General features: G+C 41.1%; 1 protein-coding gene across 5 annotated transcripts in view; it reads left to right on the top strand.

Annotated features, from left to right (window-relative positions):
* Positions 1–17,355, top strand: part of dscamb (Down syndrome cell adhesion molecule b) — a 162,169-nt gene extending 144,814 nt beyond the window's left edge. For 2 of the 5 annotated variants that reach the window (XM_021322707.2, XM_036150101.1), the window contains exons 26-33: positions 142–432; positions 2,601–2,777; positions 3,340–3,370; positions 3,602–3,717; positions 3,810–3,974; positions 8,094–8,294; positions 8,681–8,983; positions 15,992–17,355. In XM_021322707.2, coding sequence (XP_021178382.2) covers positions 142–432; positions 2,601–2,777; positions 3,340–3,370; positions 3,602–3,717; positions 3,810–3,974; positions 8,094–8,294; positions 8,681–8,983; positions 15,992–16,506 — 1,799 coding nt within the window. In that variant the 3' untranslated portion in view covers positions 16,507–17,355. The remainder of the gene's footprint in view (positions 1–141; positions 433–2,600; positions 2,778–3,339; positions 3,371–3,601; positions 3,718–3,809; positions 3,975–8,093; positions 8,295–8,680; positions 8,984–15,991) is intronic. The other 3 variants (XM_036150102.1, XM_012874825.3, XM_012874824.3) reach the window with 2 other exon arrangements.

Raw genomic sequence — 17,355 nt, 5'->3', positions numbered from 1 at the left:
CTATCTAATGTTTCTTGATTTTAAACAACTTTCATTCATTGTCACACAAAAATGAAACCTTAGTTACACCATGAATGGATTATTTTGTCATAAACTTGAGAAATTTAAAGGCTCAGTGCAGGTTCTGCTTATTTACCTCAGAACCACAATTTGCCAAAGAACATGAAATCTTCACCAGCATCAACTCCACCAGGGCCAGGCTCAACCTGGCCGGCTGGAACAACGGCGGCTGTCCAATCACCTCCTTCATACTGGAGTACCGAGTGGTGGATACGAGCACATGGACCACCGCCCAGCGCACCTCGCTCACCAAGAGCTACATCCTGTACGACCTGCAGGAGGCGACGTGGTACGAGCTGCAGATGAAGGTCACCAACAGCGCCGGTTCAGCAGAGAAACGGGTCACCTTCGCCACTCTAAATGCTGATGGAAGTGAGTTGGGAATAAAGTTTGTGGCTGTCGCCCAAGATGCATTTTTTTTTCAGTCAACCAAGAATGATCCAAATCCAATAAAAAAACAGCGGTAGACTGCTAACAAAAACAGTTAATATTGTTAGAGAAAACAACTCACCATGTGATATTAAACATGAGGTTTACAGTGTTAGCAGACCTAACGTTAGCACGAAGGGGCTCTCTGGAACCACGCAGCAGAGACGAATGCAGGAGGATCTAAATGGCCTGTTTACTTCCAGTTCATGAGATTACGCTGAACTTGCAGGTCCAAGGCAAGTGGTCCAAATTATTTTAAAGATGGCACTTAAAAAACCTCCCTAACAGGTTTAGAGTTATAGTATAGCAAACCCCTCTGCAGTTCTCTCCACGGACAGCCTTTAAAGTTTACAAAGAATACATTTGGAAGTCCCTCAGATTCTCCACAGGCCATTAAGTTGCTTTTTTTTGTGCCTTTCAGGACCACAGCTTGTTTTTAGTTTTAGTCGAGAAAGTACTGCACAACCTGTTAGGAATGATAGGAGCTGGTGGAGCCTCGGGGGTGCACTCCAGACTCTGTGCTTGTTTCTGGCTGGAGTTTTTTGCAGAACTGCGTATGCCGTCTGTTATTTTGTTATGAGTGCATGCGTGTGTCTCCGAGCAAAGGAGTACACGTGGATGCTGTTGTCACTTTGTCAGTGAATCAGTCGCTCTACTCTGCTGCTCAGGCTGACGCCGTCTCTGCTTTCTCCTGTCTTAACTCTGTTCTGCTGTAACTAGAAAGACACACATCCACCAACCACTTTATTTGGAACAACTGGTAAGTTGCTTGCTGATGCAAATAGCAACTTGGCCAATCACATGGTGGTAACTCAGTCCATTTAGTGGAGGTTTCTAGACATGTTGAAGACAGTTTGCAAAAGTTGAACTGAACTGAACTGAACCAAATCTGGATTTTTATATTACATTTATACACCTAACCAAACCATTAGACACAATTACTCGAGAAGGTTTGTGGAAAATGATGGTCAATTATTAAGTGTTCAGAAAAGTTCATCAGTCCCTACAAGTGGATATGCACATGTTCCACGATGATATCACAGCCAGTGTCAGGGGTCAACAAGAAATCTCTGAGCTTTTCCTCATCACCAGTGGGGTGATGCTAGGCTTCATACCAGCTCCACTGCTTTTTCAGCATCCTGTTCTCTGTGATGCCGCAAAATGGAGACCAGGGCAAAAACAATGGCGCTGACATCATCTACTGTTTTGGTGTCGATAAATTCAGCTTGCGAAGGCTGTGAGCTAAAACCAGAGCGAGGCAGGCAATGCTTTCCAAGTTGTTGTTGTTTGCTAAAGACTTTGCTGCGGTTGCCAGTACAAATGAAGAACTACAGGCCAATATGGACCTCTTCTACCATGCTGGTGACAAAGTACGAAGAAGATGTTCTGTACCAGCCGGCTCCTGGAGAACCATACTCTGAACTCTACCCTGTTCCGTCTTTCACACATAGATGAAGAAATTGACATCAGGATGGTTTAGACCAGTGCTGCGTTTGGACGCCCATGTGTTTTGAATTTGAGGCTGTTTGGGGACCTGAGATTTTCCGGGTCAGAATATCATCTTCATTTGGGTCTGAGAACCCAGAAAACAGACATCTGAGTACAATAAGAACGTAGCTTTAGGACCTGAAATTATTCAATAATTAAGATATTACATGCTAACAGCTCTTGTAGGAGAGAATGGGGAAAGTTTGACTTTTTTTTAATATGTTCCTTCTCTTAGTACGTTGCATCTTAATTTTAGGCAGTTTTATGTGAGCAAGCTGCTCACTACTATAAAGAGCACTATGGTGTATAACAAACAGGGGGAGAATTCATTTGTTTCTGTAGAGAGTAATAAAGACCAGATATTATTTTAAGATCCAGGGAGGATTAGCTTTAAAGGTGCACGTAAAAATCATACAAATGGAAAATTACTAATCATAATGAATTTTTCAGGGATCCTTCATCTATATGAGACGTGGTTGGTTGTGCATAACATCTGCTCAGCAGTGTGATTTGAAACGATTTGTCTGAACAGAAATCTGGGCGCAACTTTTATGGCCAACATTCAGATGAAGATGTCGTTTGAATCGCCCAGAAAACATCTAATTGTGTTCATTTCTGCCAAGGTACCATCCCTCCTCTGCTGAAGACAGTAGATCCCATCTCAGGCAACATGTCAGGGAGCGGAGGTCTGAAGATGGTGGTGACCATCACCTCTGTTCTGGTGGTGGCCGTGCTGGTTTTTATAATGCTCATGGTGCTAAAGAGGAGACGGAGGGAGCAGAGGCTCAAAAGACTCAGAGGTATGTTCAAAATACGCACCAGTGAGCACCAGGGTTCCTACACAGACTTGATAATTATGACATTTGCAGCAATTTAATCCATGCTTTTACAAACAGAATAAAGGTATCAAAACACAAACTGTGCACTAATCTGTGTTTAGGGTAGGCTGAAAAAAAACAAACATAAAACATAAAAAAAATACACATAAAACCCAACTAAATATAATATTTTCTGACCAAACTGACCAGAAAACATTTTAGATTTCAGTCTGGAAAATTCTTTATTTTGAAATGGACATTATATAGGAACCTTGACAAGATCTACACAACGATACATACAGAACTCTTCTTCATGCTCGGGCCTATGAGAACAACTTCGATAAATGCAAAAGTGATGCTAAAGTAAGCTTGCGTTGTTAAGTTTGTAAAGTGTTTTAGTGGGAGTTGTACGAGGCTTTGATAGATTTAAAGTACCTTTCAGTAGGAGGAATCATCAATGCTTGTAAAGTATCCCCAGTTCTGTACCTTCTCAGCTCCGACGGGGCCGTATATAGTATTAACCTCCTCTCTGCTGACTTCACAGATGCCAAAAGCCTGGCAGAAATGCTGATGAGGTATGTATTCCTAATTTTGATTTGTGCACGCTCATTTGCTTTCAGACAGAGCATAAATCATTCCGCAAGCCAGAGTTATAGCCCCTTTCAGTAAAAATCAAATATATAGCCTCTCGGCTTCATTCAACTTCTTATCAGCTTAAGTGGAACTGTTTGCATTTCTGCAACACAAAAGTCAAACAGCTTAGAAGATCGTTTTTTTTCCCCCTTTCTTTCTTTCTTTCTCCACAGTAAGAACACACGGACGCCAGACACGGTAAACAAGCAGCAGCAGACACTGAGAATGCACATCGACATCCCCAGAGCCCAGCTCCTCATCGAAGAGCGAGACACAATGGAAACAATCGGTAAAATGGGTGAATCGGGGTGAAACCTGCCCTCGTCAGTCCCCACATGCCCCGCACTCACAGGTTCCTAAAGCCTGCTTCCCCTCTCTTAGATGACAGGTCCACTGTGCTGCTGACAGACAATGATTTTGGGGAGACCAACAAGCAGAAGTCTTCCACCGTGACCCACACAGTCCACTACCAGTCTCTGTCCCAGGCCACTGGGCCCCTGGTGGACGTGTCCGATGCCAGGCCTGGAACCAGTGAGTCCCACCACCGTCAGTGCTCATCATTTATTTCCTTTACTACTAACAATGTGTCGTTGTGTGTTGGTGATAATATCAAACCGGTTGAATGGATAATGCAATGATGTTTTTTTTTTTTTCCTTTTTATTTGATTGTCCTGCAGCTGTAAGTCTTGTACAGCAACCTGCAAAATTATATACATTTCCGCATGTTTTTCATATTTTGTCATGTGCCAGCTACAAACTCCAGTGTATTTTACTGGGATTTTATGGATAACGTGGGCTTAATAATAAATAACTAATAATTGTAATTAGGTTTGAAATACACACAAAAAAGGATTTTCCCACAAATACAAATCTTTAAAAGAATGATGTGCATTTGCATTTAAACCCTTTTACTCTGACAGGTCTAAATAAAATACAGAGCAACCAGTTGGCTGCGGGGAGTCACCTAATCGGTAAATTGATCCCACCGAGGCGTAACTTCATCTGAGTATAAGTGCAACTTATCAGTAGATCTTGCTCCGAAGGCCTCGGCCGGTTTAGGTTATGAAGCTGGTGAAGTACAGCATTAATCAGAGAAGCAGCCAAGAGGCCTGACGTAACTCTGGTGAAGCTGCAGAGATGGACAGCTCAGGTGGGAGAATATGTTGACAGGACAACTACATACTGCAAGAGAACTGAGACAATTTGTCTCGCTCGTGCAGCAAATGACGTCATTTTGGTCTCTCGGCCTGTTTTGGGGGGGGGGGGGGTCTCCCTGCTTTGTCTCGACACAACGTCGTGGGGCAGAACTCTTCTCTCACAGTCTGCTGCACTGGGATTGGACAGGATTTAGATGGGTGTGTTTAGGTTGGAAAAGCGGAGATGTGTCACAAATCTGTATCTGCAGTCCTGCAGCTCAGTTTAACTCTGGTGGTTTGAGTTGTGGAACATGGTAAATGGTAAATGCCAGTCCCACTCAATACGGCTCAACATGCTAATTCCACTGGTTTGCAGCGTTTCCTTTATAAATTTGCAGTCTTTCCAAATGGCGCCAGAGCACGGCAAAAGCTATTATATGTATACTGCTCAACTTTTAGCTCTCCGACTGCTCCGTGCACGGCTCTCTGTGTTCCCCTCCCCCACCTGATCTTCAGTTCTGCAGGTGAGCGTCTCGCGGAGTATGAATAGACAGAGCCAAAACAAACTTTTTTTTCTTTTCTTCCCACATTCAAAAAACTTTGTTCTCATGGAGTACATAACAAGCTTCAGTCTCACACTCCAAACATCTGCCTTTTATTGAGGAGTGGCAAGAAGGTCCGGCTTGAAGTTTGCCATAAGCAAACACTGGGAATAACTTTGTACTCCACACTTTGTAGCTCGTTACTGGTAAGACATTAAAAAAAATGAAAGCTATAATCTTGCTTCCACTTCAAAGCTATGCTGCTCTGGGTTGGCCTGTAACAAGAAATCAGAATAAAATACACTTAAGTTTGTATCAAAATCCACAAAAAGTTCAAGGTGCATAAATGTCTTTTACAGCACTGTAAACACAGTTTTGCAGATTTTACTACTGGAGAAACTTGGCTCAGCTACACAATGTACACACAGGTGATAAAGTTTTATTGCACTTTAATTTGCAGCCATTCCACCCGGTTTTGTTTGAAATGGCCCTGATATAGCGAGGAGTCTTGCAAGGACAAAGTGGCTCCCAGTGTTTAAGCTCCGCTGAAGCTAAACTAATGAAGAGCAGTGATCCCCCTTCCTCTTTTTGACAAAAAGCTTCTTCTCTGTAGGCAATAAAAACAATGCAGACTAAAATTCACAGACTTACTTATGCCCCCAAAGCATTTGGTTCAATGCAGTATGAGGTGCGCATTTCTGTAAACAATTCAACAATTTGTTTCCGTTCTATTTCTGTAAAAGCAGATCTACTTGTTCATCTTTATATATAAATGTGAACACGCAGGAGGCACAGAGCAATGTCTAATCTATGCAAATGGATTAGACACAAACACTGGCACAATCCACATGCTCAGCCTGGTCTAACACACAAAGCAAAAAACCACATGAATGGTTCATTAAACCTCACCAATGTAAACTCTCATTGCTGACTCAGAGCTTTCTTCTCTTTGTGGTTAGCCTCCATCATTTCATCCCCCCATCTCTGCTGACTACAGTTACCAGCTTTATTCTCCTCTTTGCATAGGTCTGTTCTCAGACCTTTCCAAATGGTTTTATTATTACCGCCTCCTGCAGCGGATAGGGCACCAGCAGCCCGTCTGGGTCAGGCTGAATGAGACAAACGTTCTGGGTCTCTGGAGTTTGACACTGGTAGAAACGCTGTATTTGACGAGTCCAGAGAAAGTAAAGAAGAGGGTGTCACAGCAGCATAACCAATGCATCCTTCCCTGCCCTGCTGGCTGCAGTCTTTACAACCAGCATCCAGGAAACAGAAAACTGTGAAAGACCTGTTGCCAAACCAGCTCCACAAATGCATTCAGAAAACAGTAAAGGTTAGCCTTTTACAAAGTCAGTAAAAAGAACACCGAACAAGTTGTTTTATTTATTAAGATTTTGAAACTACTAACTAGTTGGTATATACTGTTAACTGTACATTAACTGTACAGTATATTGAATAAGAAAAGTTGGTGTGCTCCTTTTGCATTCAGAATCTGTAAAAATGAGCTGAATTTCAATTGTTCAGTAAATAGTTTCTGGGCGTTTGCTTACCAAATGAAAAAAAAAAAGTGAAAAAAAAATTGAAACAAAAGGATTTTTGCTCAAATGCAATGGAGAAAAGACAAATAATATCATGATCTAACTTTTAAAGTTTGATAATGTAAAAGTGAATAGTGCTTGCAAAAATATGTTAACTGTCCTGCGACACCATGATGTATGTCGCGTACTACTCAGTTCATTTTATTTATATTTTAAAGCCTTTAAGGGATAATGGCCAAAAATGCATGTTGTGTGTGAGATTATAACCAAAATATGCGTTTGACTTTGATATATTTTTTCTGACTCAAAGCAGGAATCCAGGTAAATGAATGCCTTTGGGGTTTGCTCTGTAAATTGCCCTGAATAAGAAAAATGTATAAATATCAAAAGGGCAAATTTCTGATATTCATAAATTTGGTTTTAATGTCAGTGGTCCACTATCTTTAAAGTTACGTCACATTGACTGTACCCCTCTATATTCAAATCAACTGTCTGTCAGAGAAATGTGAAAGATGTTGCCACATGACTGGATCTGTCTGACTTAGGGCTGGACGATAATTCAGTTCAATTCAATTCAATTTTATTTATATTTATCTATATAGCGCTAATCTCAAGGCACTATCCAAAGTCAAATTCAATCAATTATAGAGATTGGGACAGATTATTCAGTAATAATATATATTGATCGATAGATGTAGTTCAATAGAAAAGTTCAATAGAAGAACAGTTTTCCTTCCTGTTGCATTCTAGCCTATCATGTAGGGTACTGCTACAGTCATTATATCCTCCAAACCAATCACAAACGCAGACCCAGCAACGCTCCATCACCAAGCTTCACAGAGCGTGTTTTGTTTTTTTCTTGTTTTAAGACCTTCAGTATTGGTAAAAAAAAAAATTGGGTTGTGTTTGAATTGTGTGTCCTTTATTTAAAAATAGGTCAGTAAGCAACAGCATAAAATGGCCAGGGCTGCACTTAATATTTATGTTTTTGAGCTTTTTGATAATTATCGATATCAATCGATATGATTTCCATTTTATCATTTTATCGATATGCTTTTTTTTCTATGTCATCCAGCCCTAGTCTGACTCTCCCTGTTGGATTGAAGTCTGTGTTGGTTTGTACGTGGATGAAAACGATAGATGCTGATGGCAACAGAGGAGCTGTATATCAATCTAATGCTCCCCCATTATTCATGATGTTAAACAAAGATTTCTGAAAACAGACTAAGTAAATTTACTTTTACTTTGTCATTTACTTTCATGACATATATTTAAAGGTATTTGTATAGCTGGGGTTGCACATTTGGCACCCTCGCATGCAAAACACTTTTGTTGTCTCTGATTTTTTATCTATTCATCAAAAGCTACTGTGATGAATAGTTACTGTTAATCTAATATCAATTGAACAGAAATACTGACAGTTTCTTTTTACCCCTGAACCAACGCTAGATCCAACTGCCAGACGCACTGCCAAAGCTGGTCCCGCCGCAGCACGGAGCCGCTACGCCAGCCAGTGGACTCTGAACCGGCCGCATCCCACCAGCTCCTCACACACCCTGACCACTGACTGGAGGCTCCCCACGCCGCGCGCCACTGGATCTGTGGACAAAGAGAGTGACAGCTACAGCGTCAGCCCCTCGCAGGACACAGGTAGAGCTGAAAGAAATGGACAAAAACGACATGAACTCAGTCTGAAGCTCATCAGTTTTAGGGAATGTGACAGATCTTGTACTACTTTGTAAAATGTGATAGTAGAAAAAAAAAAACTGGTCCCATATTTTTGTGTTTTTAATCCTTGCTTAATATTTTGTCCATATCAATCCACCTTAAACGTGTCCTTTAGCTTTACTTTTCCCTAAATGTTTAGTTGCACTGTGCCAAATAAACCAATAATGCACAGACGGCCCAAATCCCCCTAGAAACACACTGAGCCAGCAGAATATTACACCAAAATGTACACATAACTCTGAAAAAAAAATAACATTACACATAATAATATGTTTTACTGTGCAACGTGCCACTCTTCTCGCTATAAGATCGTGCCCGGAGCAGCATGGTCTCAACGGAGAGCGCATCTTCCACCTACGAGGAGCTGGCCAGAGCCTACGAGCACGCCAAGATGGAGGAGCAGCTCCGTCACGCAAAGTTCACCATCACAGAGTGCTTCATCTCTGACACGTCATCCGAGCAGATGACAGCAGGGACCAACGACTACACCGACAGCCTGACCTCCAGCACACCGTCGGAGTCGGGCATCTGCCGCTTCACCGCTTCCCCGCCCAAACCTCAGGATGTTAGCAGGGTCATGAACATGGCCGTGCCCAAGGCGCACAGACCAGGTGAGGAAGCGGAGTTTGGACAGCAAGGCTAAGCATTCAGCCAGACTTTGACAAGTCGAAACGGTTTAGACCGAGGGTGTGTCAGAATGGCCCTGCTTCGGGCCAATGTAACAGAGCCTTGGCTGTTTTTCAAGATGTGCCCAGGTGTTAAGGCAAGGCAAGTTTATTTATGTAGTCCTTTTCAGTAAGGAGACGATTCAAAGCGTTAGTGTCAGAGATATACCTCAACACACGTGCAGCTCTGATTGCAGCAGAAGGTGGCTCTACAAAGCATTGATGCTGGGACTTGAATGCAGATGCATGCCACACGTTTCTCATTTGTGCTTGTATAAGAGTTTGAAAGCCACGTATCACTTTCCTACTACTACTTTGTGTTAAAGTGGCAGTAATCTGAATAAGTTCAAGGCATATAGAGGATTTTTGCAATGCATTATAAATATCAGAGCAGAAACAAAGCTGCAGAAAGGTCTGTCTGACATCACCTTAAAATTTTTTTACGTTTTTTGATTTTATTTTTTAAATGTATTTTTTTTTTTACCATCAACTGGGATTTTGAAACTGACATACAAATCTCTGCCGCCATTGTTAAACCAACACATAAAAGCCAAAGACTAGCGTTCTTTTATACGTTCAAGTTGGATCAAGTTAACTGAATCATGTTTGTTGAGACAAAGTAATGTACCACAGTTTTAAAAAACAAAGAGCAAGGATGCTGAGCTGGAGATCAAAGCCTTTATTAAATGTAATTTTAGCAGAAACAAATGACAGACGATTATGAACATAAAACAGCATCTTTAACCATTCATAGTTAGATTTATCTGAACAGCTTGACAATAAACCTTTTTGCTATTACTTATGTACACATCTTTTTGCACAGTGATCCTCCATAATTTGTTTACGGTCCTTTTTAAAGAATGAAAATAGATGGCAACACGTTCTATTTGCTAGTTAATAGCCTGTCTGTGGAGGCCCCTTAATTAACGTTTGGCCTGCGTCTCTTTTAATTGAACTTGGTTTAGCTTTGTATTCTGCTGTGTGTCTCATTTGTCTTCAGACTTCTGCAACAAAGTCAGGTAGAGTCTCATTAACCAGAACTCGATATATATTAGAAGCTCCTTCTGTGCCTGTAGTCATCTTGTTTTTCTGCAGCTTTTTCCCCCTAACAGAGAAACTAAGGCTGCCAGACATCATAAAATGATAATTAGGAGGTTTTCCTACTGCGCCCCTGGCATGTGTCTTATTGTTAAGGAACTTTTTGCCAGAAATTATTTCTCTTTTATCACTTTTTCCTCAAAAGCCTTTGATGGCTGCAGATATGCAGTCTTACCTTACATGACCCTCGGCTCCTCTTGATAAACCCAGCAGTCACTCGATCCAGCAGCCACACACAGACAACCGCTGACCACACACAATGCACAGACAGCCATAACTGAGAAACACTGTGCTCTCTGACACACGTGGACAGCTCGTCCATCATCCGCCCTGCTCTCGTGTTATAGTCCGTCTGGGACCTCCGATAATTAGCGGCCCTGGAGGTCTGAAAAGTACTTTAGCTCTGCAAATTGTGCCGGAGGTTCCCCGTCAGACACCGGCCGAAGACATCAGATCTCCTTTCTTAAGTTTCAGGTCTCATTATGTTATGAAGTACCGAGCGCGGGACAGCAGACATGTCTAGCAGAGAGAGGGCAGCTAAAGGCTATCTGTCAACCTGATCTTAAAGTATTGTCACCGAGTACAAAACAGCACTTTGCTAATAAAGGGGAGACCCATCAGGGTAATAACAGACTCTTTGCTTACCAGACCAGAGTGGCAGCTCTCACCGCGGAGGCTCTGGGGTCACTTACACTGGAAATGCAGCGCAGAGATTTAGGATGTTAGTTAGCCGTCACATTTTTAAGTTAATAGATCAAGCATTACAGCAATTGGAGGTGTTTCAACGTTGTTTCAGCTAACATTCAAGGAATCTCCAAGGAGCAAGTACCGTGAGGAACAATTTCCTCCATTTGGAAAACAATTTCCCATCTATGTTTTACGGTCTCCTGGTTTTTTCACAGCTACAAACAACTACGAACTGCTATATGAAGCTACTGCTTATGCTATTTGCAGCACAAGCTCTGCGCGTTTCAATACTTCTTAAAGCACTAGCTTGGATGAAATTCGTTTTGTTTCATAAGTACAGTCGGTGGTTCACTATGCCATGTTGCCATTTGTGTTTTTTCTGGTTTGGATTCATCTGCCATTGTCGTTCTGTAACAGCCACACAGATGTTGCCTACCCATTTTTGGCAACTGATCACATAATAGTCTTTTTTGGTAAATGACTCACAGTCTACTGTAAGGAAATGGGGTTTTAGGGCTTCAAGAAACAATATCCATCAGCAAAAATTTGCTTAAAACAAGGTTGTCCAGAGTATGGGCCAAAGGTTGTTTGCAGCCCTTGGAATATTTTTTTGTGTTTACTAACCACCCTTTTTGGTTTCACTTTAATTTCATAGTAAATAAAACCACAGACATCCAGAGACTTTTACCCTAAAGCAGGTTTTGGTGCACCTATTTATTAAACTAGGAATGTAATGGAACATTTCTTCAAAGCCCATATCATAGGTTTATTGCTGAGACGATCTTGAGCAAGAACATTGAAAATGGTAACAAAACTATTTGTAAGTTATATTGGAAAAAGTCACATTTTTATGGCCTGAGAACACTTTCAACTTGACTATTTTTTTTTCCTGTGTGGGAAAACGTTTGGACACCAATGGCTTAGACTCATTTTAATTTGACTAGGTGTCATAGTTTCATGTTTTTAAGGGTCTACTGTCTAAGATAAAAAGTAGGGCCAAAAGAAAATATGAATATACAACTGATTAAAACTATTTGTGGAATTTTAACTTTGGACTACTTGGCAAACATTGAATGTTCAGACAACGTCTGCCGAATGTAGCCGTGAAAGATTGCCGAAAGTAGATATAGAATACCGATAAAAGGCATCCACTAAAACCAGGTGGTTTCGGATGAAGCCCTTCTTATTTTACGCTGGTCGGCATCCAACCGAAGAGCATTACCAAAAAAAAGGAGAAATAAAAGGAGAAAAGAAGAGGAATCTGTTTCATTATTTATACATTAAATAGTTTCATGTTTTTTTGTTAAAGTAATATCCATCATGCAATGTCGAATTATGCAGGAAAGTAAATTAGAAACTCGGACATAATCATTTAATACGATCTCTTTGGATATGACCGCCATAATTTCATATGGAGAGGATGAAGAGAGGACCTGTTTGGAGAGCCTATCTGTAAAACCACATTTTATAAAAATGTCCACAATACGTTCAGACAATCACTGGCTGACGTCAGAAGTGCACACCTTTTCAAACAAGACAAAAATAGAGATTTGGTTACAAATAATTATAGAAAGCCCAAAGGTATAAACGATAAGAAAAAAATCATTTAAAAAAAAAACGCAAAAACTGTTTTCCCCGGTGAGGAGCTAATGTTCAGACAACGTTTTCTAAAAATTATTATTGAACATTCAACATCTGACTTTCAGAGGACGTTCAATGAACGTCTTCTGAACAATCACTTGCTAGCTGGGTTTCCATCCAATTAATTCCTAAAAAATATTTAACTTGAAAGAAATTCAAACTGATATAATACAATAGTTTAAATATATGGTTAAAAAAATTTAAAATTTTTTTTAATGGGTACCTGATGTATAATCATTGAAGAGGTAAACTGACTCTTAGCTGATGTCAGCTGGCTTATCCAGCCAAGATACAGTTAAAACGTGCCTTATTTCATTTTGTTAGGATATTAGAAGAGAATTAATATCTTATTCTCAAGCATGGGACAGAAATGCCAGCGTGTGAATATGCAAATATGCCAACTAAATAATTAGGGTGCATTACAGTGTAAAACCCAGCGCCAGCAATGCTGCAGGTGTGCCTTACACTAAGTGAATGCTACACCTCGGCGTCATTTCCATCTCTATTACATTACTGAGTGACCTGAGCTGACCCACCCTTCACACCGTGCTGAATGGGCCAGAGGGGAGGCAGCTTTAACTCGAGGTTCACCTGACTGAGCTTTTATGAGATCAGCATTCATTTAATTTCTCTCAGCACAACAGAGGAAGGTGCCGCCTTTAGACAGACAAACAACCATCAGTGAAATATGTAAATATCTTTCAAACAGAGGAGCAAACTATCGATGCGTCCGTCGTTTCCACAGATGAATGTTTTGGCAGAAACTAAATGTCGCCAAGACGATACACGTGGTTTCTCATTGCTGCACCAGCCACAGTTTACTAACTGGTTAATTTCCAAACTTCATTTCTAACGAGCTCCCCAGGAGACGCTTGAATCTATATTTATTTCAATTAATGCTTCGAGCCATTCATCATGTTCGCCACGGCGCTAATGGGGCTTATCCATAACCAGGGTAATTTATTCATTCTTCTTGTGAACCCAGGAATCTATCCCCTTAGGTCACACACACACACGCCCCTGAGCGTGCATAGGCGACCTGGTCCGATGCTGCAGCGAGGCTGGCGAGGACTGTGACTGCACATATAGAGCACCTTCATTTTATGGGTACATGTGTGGGCAGTGTATGTGAGAGCGTGTCTCCATGTGTGGGTGAGAGAACGTGTTAAGAGCAACTTTGGAAGTGAATGGTGTCTCTCTAATTATGTGCTGATCTCTGCAGCTCGGAAATGTTAAAGTGTCAATTCTGTTGGAGCTGCACAGATATTACAGAGTGGCGCGATTTTGTAGATCTGAAGAGTTATTTGTGCTGTCTTAAATACAGAAAGTGATTCATTTAGGAGAAGGGATCGGCTGGATGTAAATTCTACTCGTCCTCCTTTCCCTAAACTTATGTGACGAGATTAAAAGAAGCTCGCATTGATTTAACACACATTTTAAATCTGACCTAATCAATAATGCAAGGAGTCTTGATGGTTGTTGGAGTCGGAGTGTTTTTGCAGCAGTAAATATAGAATGTAACCAAAATAAGGTTCAAATTGGTCCCATGATTTCTCTAAATTGTTCATAGATCAATATTAGAAAGAAGTCCTTCATAATCCAAACCTGTGCACACTGCAAAAACAGAACTAAAAATAAGTAAAATGTTCTCGAAATTAGTGCATTTGTCCTTGATTTGAGCAGGGAAATAAGATTATCTGCCAATGGAATAAGTATTTTTACCCCTAAAATAAGATAATTGGATATAACGCACTTGAAATAAGTTGATGGAGATGAATTGTTCCTGTTTTAAGTGCAAAAATCTTATTTCATTGGCAGGTTATCTTATTTACCTGCTCAAATAAAGTACAAATACACTAATTTCAAGAAAAATGTACTAATATTTAGTTCCGTTTTTGCAGTGTGCATATTGTGAATCATCCAGGTCATGGCAGTGGCAGCGGGCTTAAATCAAAGGCTACCGGACTTTCGTTCAGTTTTTTGTGAATATGTTTTGACACCGGAGTTCGATGATGATCAACTTTTAGACAGAGAGGACAGATGGTTTGAAAGAGGAGCGATGAAAGAAACCATCTTTGTCAAAAAGAGAGAAACCGAGACTAAACCGAGGGGGAGGGTTGTGGTTTCAGCTTTCCAGCGACAATAACTCGCCACTGAAAACCATTCCAGAGAAATTACTCAAGGATCCAGGTGAACAAGTAAACAGCTTGGACCACACAACGGACTTTAATGACCCAGAGGAGAGACAGGCAGGTAGTTTATTTGCATCTGACCGGGAACGCTCCTGGGTGGAACGGCTTCTATGTGCTTAAAAACAGCAGCTCCCAAACCCCAGGTTGCTCAACTCTGAACATCGAGGATTGACAAAACCCTGACAAAATCTTAAAACATAATCACGAAGAAATGAGCGAATAGCTTTCGTGGCTAGATCAGATTCTGATACAGATGACAGAAAATATAACATAGACTTAGTTTTTAATTAAATCTTGCATTTTGTGCTAACATAACAATTACATCAACTGTAACTAAAACAAAAGCTGAGGTGAGGAAGTGTCACAGCTGAATTTGGGTAAAACAGGGAAAAAAAATTCTGTGGAGATCATTTAAATTGATAGAAAGGAGTCAAATAAATGGTGTTAAATATCTGAACCTGCTTAAAACACATATTGTTTTTTCCATCAAACCGGCTGCGGTGCCAAAATGGTATTAGTGCTTTCCTAGCACCAGTTCTTTTTTGTTTCCACCCCTGCAAGCATCCAGTACCAATAAATGGGTGGTCTCTCCCCTCAGCTCTTGGTTTGTCCTGTGAAAAGAAGCCCTTTCTTCTTGGGTAGAGGTACAAGAATGCAAAAACCAAAAACTGTTTAGTCATTTGAGTGAATACTGTTTTACAGTTGTTGTTTTTTTTACCCTATCTTACTTTTCCATGAGATAGCTACCCTGACCAGAAACATGCTTTCAGTACTTCTTTCACAGAGACAGATCTTTGATGGTGCACCGCCTCCGCTTAAATTTCCTATTTAAATGATCAGAATCAGAATCAGAATGCGTTTTATTGCCAAGTAGTATTTCACACGTAGGAGGCATTTGCTTTGGTGATAAGGCGCAGCACATAGATAAACATACAGTTGACACAAGTAAATGTAGAAATGTATAAAATGGAATAAAACAAATGTAAGTTGCATAAGAATAGTAAAAGAAAAGATAATAATAAATATTTGCAGAGGAAGAACAACATGGCAGGTGTTTACATTTACTGCTTAAATAACCAACCCATTTAAAGGTTGATAAACTAGCATTTTGCCCATTGTATTTCTGAGGTAGAAGCCCGCTTGTGGTCTTGCTCCTGTTGGGCTAGCCGTTAGTTAGCTTAATCCTCTGGACCAGCCAATCCAGATTTATATTAAATTAACATTTCACTACTTTTCAAAATGCAGAACCCAATAATGTTTACTGGATGATATTCTTAAACATAAATAATAATAATTTCTAACGCCGGTTCCTGTTTCTCTGTGTGTCGCCTCCCAGGAGGAGAGTTGGTCCACTTGCCGCCCTACCTCCGTATGGACTTCCTGTTGAACCGTGGCGTGCCTCTGCCAGCCCGAGGAGGCGGGGTCAGCAGCAGTAGCGGCAGCAGTAGCAGCGGAGGAGGTGGTGCAGGAGTTGCGGGACCAAGCGGAGGTGGTCCTGGCGCTGCAGGGGAATCAAGGGGAGGTGGAGGAGCCATGGGCCAGGCCTGCCTTGAACCCCAGAGGAGCCGTACCCTCAAGAGGCCTCCTCCGATGGAGCCCACACCCATGGAAGTGCCCTCTCCCAGGGAAGTGCAACAGTGGCAGCCAGGAACTGCCTCCACCCTTCCACACAGGGATGTCCGGGAGAGGGGGGAGGCCCGGGGCGAGGTCCGGGGAGAGGCCCCCCCCTCAGGAGATTTAGCCCAAGCACAGGCTGCCAAGCTCAGCACCTCACAGGAGTCACTGCTGGATTCCAGAGGACACCTGAAACAGAGCAACAACCCTTATGCCAAGTCGTACACTCTGGTATAACACTGGGACACACGGGACTGCTTCAGACAAACAGGACTGCTGCAGACACAATCTGAGAGGAAGAACAAGAGACAGACGACCGGCACAGGAAGGACAGATTACCACAACAGAAACTGTTGTACATAGAGCTGTTTCTGACATGCGTCTGAAGTGGATGCTTTTCTTTCACTCTTTTCTTTCTGTCCTCTCTCGCTCTTCTCTGTTGCTTTCACACGTTCCTTTCTCTCACAACTCGCTCCTCTTCAGAAATGTTTTCTCTCACAGTTCTTATTTTCTACTTGAGTATTCTTTTATTCTGAAGTGACAAAATAAGAGGATTGCCAAAATGATTTATTTAAAATTTGAGAAAGATACAAAAAAGAATATTGAATTTATATCAAGGACAATTATAGTCATTATTATTATTATTAATAATATTGTATAAAAACAGAAAATATCTAAAAAATAGAAGGGGAAACTGAGGAAGACTCTGAAGCACTCTGCGGGAGAACGTGGCTTTGTTAATTTATTTTTATTTTTCATTGTTGCAGTGTAATGAAATATGTGATTGGGTAAACAATGGAGATTTTAACACGCTAAAGAGCCTATAGAGGAGGAGGAGGAAGAGTGATGCCAGACAGGACCGCCAATGCTGACCAATCGTAATGTTTTTCAGACTTTCTGACAACTTGCATGGCGACTGATCAAATGACAATTACTAGGAATGGCTGGAAATCCAAAAAAAAAAAGATAATTTTGTCACTCTGAGAAATTATACAATGTGAATATATATAAAGAGAACACTTTTATTTGTGGATATTATGGGGAAAAATGATTTGGTTAATAAAGTCCTTAGTCTTGTTTGCACAA

The sequence above is a fragment of the Fundulus heteroclitus genome, chromosome 18, assembly GCF_011125445.2.
Source record: "Fundulus heteroclitus isolate FHET01 chromosome 18, MU-UCD_Fhet_4.1, whole genome shotgun sequence".
NCBI lineage: Eukaryota > Metazoa > Chordata > Actinopteri > Cyprinodontiformes > Fundulidae > Fundulus > Fundulus heteroclitus.
The sequence above is the reverse complement of the archived record's forward strand: the minus strand, read 5'-3'. Positions and strand labels throughout refer to the sequence as shown.